The 4482-nt window shown below is 57.7% G+C and overlaps 1 protein-coding gene across 1 annotated transcript; it reads left to right on the forward strand.

Moving 5' to 3' along the window:
* The first annotated feature begins 1941 nt into the window (after positions 1-1941).
* LOC116755922 (lysine-specific demethylase 2B-like) lies at positions 1942-4236 on the forward strand. Its single transcript, XM_032636045.1, is given in 3 exon segments — positions 1942-2430; positions 2432-3587; positions 3590-4236. Coding segments are annotated over 3 exon segments (2292 nt in total).
* Positions 4237-4482: the final 246 nt, after the last annotated feature.

Consider the following 4482-nt stretch of genomic DNA (forward strand, 5'->3'; position numbering starts at 1 on the left):
TCCCATTCCTCCCTCTTTTTCTCCCCCATCTCTCTCTCTCACACACACACACACATGCACACACACACACAGCAGTGATGAGCTGGGCTCCTCTCTCCCCCCCTCTATCCCACAGTCCTGTCACCCATCACAGGTCAACCCTGGGCCTCCTGTGGCCCTACAATCTGGGCTGAGGGGGAAGGAACAGGCTGTAGATCCAGGCTACTGTTTATTCGTAACTGGCCGCAGGGGTGGGACTCTGCAACCCTTCCTGCCCCACCGCCCCACACTTTCATTTTAATGAAATGAAGCCACCCGACGGCCCCCACCCCAAACCTTCCTAAGGTAAGAGTGAAATTGATTTTCCCTTTTAACTCGAAAGCAAGATAAACACATGGCACCCTTAGGGGCGGAGGGGAAGCACTTAAAATAGCGCATCTCTGGGAGCAGCCTGCTGCGTGCAGAGCTCGTCACAGACAAGGGCTGAATGCAAATCGCAGAGGCAGCAGCTGGGGCCAGCCTGCCCCCGAAGAGCAGGTGAGAAGCAGTACCTTCGCCCCTCTGTACCCTCTGCCTCCCATCAGGCTGGCGAGCAACCACAGGCTGACCTCTGTTCTCATAGGCTCAGACCTGGAAAGATTTCTCTCGGGTTATCTCCGCCCGAGTGCCTACAGCAATGGGCAGTGATGGGGCGCTTATTACCCCTCGAGGTAGCACATTGAAGGTCTCCTATTAGAAACTTCTGCTCTCACTGACCCATCCTGGGTGTCCCAGCATCTTCCCCCATTGACGGAGGTCTAATCCTGAGTCCTTCATCCCTCCCTTGTTCATTTGCTCCCTGCAGGGATCGGAAAACCAAGATCACCACCCCAAGTCTTCTTCTCCTGTCTGACCCTCAGAGCCCCCAGCCATTCCTTGGAGAGCCCATCCCTCAATGGGGAGGCTCTTCTCCATCCCTTGTTTGTCTAGGCTGGTGTCAGAAACAAGCTGCAGGTCTCTCCAGAAAGGATGAAGAGGAGGAGGTGGGGATGTTGAGGTGGGAGGGGAACTGACATTGACTGAACACCAGACAGTATATTCAGAGCTGGTTTCAATGATCTCATTTAATCCTCTCAACAGCTCTGTGATTTAGGGACTACGATTATCCCCAGTTTACAGATGGGGAAACTGCATTGAGAGAATTTTTACCAACTTGCCCAGGATCACAAAATCAGTGAGCTGTGTTTGCTCACTCGCCGTACTCTCTCAAGGAATAATTGGCTTCATTTTTCTGTCGTGCATGTTTGGAATATCGTAGCTGCTGCATAAAATGGAGATGACTGCCACGCCATACTGGGGCACCTCAGAAAGAAACTCCAGGAGAGCTGGGTCTGTGAGGATGGCGGTGCCTTTCTGGGAGCAAGTTGGGGCCACTGATTCTCTCCAATAGCCCCGCTCGAGGCTGCTCTCCAGAGCCTGATTTTGCAGGAGTCCACCTGGTGTGACTTGATCTATGATGGGGTGAGTCTGAGACCCCTGGCCCTGGCAGCCATGGTGTCATGGCTCAGGCCCCCCAGGCTGCCATCTGAGCATTGTCCCACTAACACCCACTTTGGGAGCCAGGGGACCCTATGCCTCTTTTGCATTTAAAAGTCCCATTCGTACATGTGATCGGATATCATGCAGTCATTTAACACAAAGCTGTTGCTTTATATTTATTGGCAGGGAAAGATGTCCACAACATATTGTTGGGAGAAAAAAAAGGACTTTACACAACAGCATGTGGAGTCTGCTCCTGTTCATTTAAAGCCGTGTATATATGTGTTTACAATCAGACAGAGGTGTCTGAAAATGTTCACCAAAATGGTACTAGGGAGCCCGAGCCCGAGCCAGGGCGAGCCGAGCCTGCTCCGGGCGGGCGGTGGCGGCGGCGGCGCCACTCCAGCCATGTCAGCGCGCGCGAGCCTGGGCTCACCATGAGCCATGGCCATGTCCGTAAGCGCCGAGGACGACGACTATGAATCGGAGCCGGACCAGAACCGGGTCGTAGGTCGGCCCAAGGGGAAGCTGGGCCCCGCCTCCGCGGTGAACTCGGCCGCCAACTGGACCACGGCAGGAGCTCGCCGGCGCGGGACGCGATGCCGCAAGTGCGAGGCCTGCCTGCGGATGGAGTGTGGAGAGTGCCACTTCTGCAAGGACATGAAGAAGTTCGGCGGCCCCGGGCGGATGCACATCGCGCCTGTGCTGCCCCACACCGCCGTGTGTCTAGTGTGTGGCGAGGCAGGGAAAGAGGACACAGTGGGAGAGGGAGAAGGCAAGTTTAACCTCACGCTCGTGGGGTGCTCCCTCTGCAGCGAAATCATCCACCCTGGATGCCTTAAGATTAAGGAGTCAGAGGGCGTGGTCAACGATGAGTTTCCAAACTGCTGGGAGTGTCCAAAGTGTAGGCACGCCAGCAAGACGCGGAAACAAAAGCGTGGCCCTGGCTTAAAAGCGTGGCCCCGGCTTTAAGTACGCCTCAAACCTGCCCAGCTCCCTGCTCAAGGAGCAGAAGATGAACCGGGACAGCAAGGGGGGGCAGGAGCCTGCCAAGCGGAGGAGTGAGTGTGAAGAGGCGCCCCGGCGCAGGCCAGACGAGCACCCCAAGAAGGTGCCCCCTGACGGCATGCTGCGCCTGAGGAGGAAGCGGAAATACGAGAAGCCCCAGGAGCTGAGTGGACGCAAGCGAGCCTTGACGTTTTAAACGTCCCCCGGTTCCTCCTCTCACCTCTCCCCGAGGCCCCCTCTAGGCAGCAGCCTCAGCCCCTGGTGGAGATCCAGTCTCACTTACTTCCAGCAGCAGCTAAAACCCGGCAAAGAAGATAAGCTTTTCAGGAAAAAGCGGTGGTCCTGGAAGAACGCTGAGGACCGAATGGCTCTGGCCAACAAGCCTCTCAGGCGCTTCAAGCAGGAGCCGGAGGACGACCTGCCCGAGGCGCCCCCCAAGACGAGGGAGAGCGACCACTCGCGCTCCAGCTCCCCCACCGCTGGCCCCAGCACGGAGGGGGCGGAGGGCCCCGAGGAGAAGAGGAAGGTGAAGATGCGCTGGAAGCGGCGACTCTCCAACAAGGAGCTGAGCAAGGAGCTCAACCAGGAGATCCAGAAGACAGAGAGCAGCCTGGCCCACGAGAACCACCAGCCCATCAGGTCGGAGCCTGAGAGCGAGAACGAGGAGCCCAAGCGGCCCCTGGGCCTCTGTGAGCGCCCTCACCGCTTCAGCAAAGGGGCCCCACGGCTACCCCGCCCCCGGGAGCTGCGGCACCAGCTGGGGCCCGGCCTGCGCAGCCCGCCCCGAGTCATCTGCCGGCCCCCTCCCTACGTGTCCCCGCCCAAGTGCATCCAGATGGAGCGACATGTGATCCCCATCGGCCCCCCGCCCGACTCGCTGCCCCTGGATGATGGGGCAGCCCACGTTATGCACAGGGAGGTGTGGATGGCCGTCTGCAGCTACCTCAGCCACCAAGACCTGTGTGTCTGCATGCGGGTCTGCAGGACCTGGAGCCGCTGGTGCTGTGATAAGCGGTTATGGACCCGCATCGACCCGAACTGCTGCAAGTCCATCACACCCCTGATGCTGAGTGGCATCATCGGTGACAGCCTGTCTCCCTGGACCTCAGCTGGACCAATATCTCCAAGAAACAGCTGAGCTGGCTCATCAACCGCTTGCCTGGGCTCCAAGAACTGGTGCTGTCAGGCTGCTCATGGATCGCAGTCTCAGCCCTCTGTAGCTCCAGTTGTCTGCTGCTCCGGACCCTGGATGTCCAGTGGGTAGAAGGACTAAAGGACGCCCAGATGCGGGATCTCCTGTCCCCGCCTGCAGATAACAGGCCAGGTCAGATGGACCATCGGGATAAGCTCCGGAACATTGTGGAGCTGCGTCTGGCCGGCCTGGACATCACAGACGCCTCCCTGCGGCTTATCATTCGCCACATGCCCCTGCTCTCCAAGCTCCACCTTAGTTACTGTAACCACGTGACTGCCCAGTCCATCAACCTGCTCACCGCTGTGGGCACCACCACCCGAGACTCCTTAACCGAAATCAACCTGTCAGACTGCAATAAGGTCACTGACCTGTGCCTGTCCTTCTTCAAACGGTGTGGGAATATCTGTCATATTGACCTGAGGTACTGCAAGCCAGTTACCAAGCAAGGCTGTGAGCAGTTCATAGCCAAAATGTCTGTTAGCGTCCAGTTCGGGCAAGTGGAAGAAAAACTCCTGCAAAAACCAAGCAGCATCTGAGCTTGGAGCCTCACGTCAGGAGAGCCTGCAAGTGCAGAGTTCAACAGCACGTGGAACCCCGGCTCAGCAAGGAGTCTTCAGCCCTAAAGCCCCCTCCATATTGGCCGAAAGCAGACAACATGCCAGGCCCTAGGGTAATTACACCCTCGTACCTGTGCCAGTACTCCAGATCCTAAGGTCCGGCCTCCACCCATAAGCTCTCCCTGAAAGGAAGACACGGTAGCAGATGGGGCTGTATAGTTTGAA

Source organism: Phocoena sinus, chromosome 1, assembly GCF_008692025.1.
Source record: "Phocoena sinus isolate mPhoSin1 chromosome 1, mPhoSin1.pri, whole genome shotgun sequence".
NCBI lineage: Eukaryota > Metazoa > Chordata > Mammalia > Artiodactyla > Phocoenidae > Phocoena > Phocoena sinus.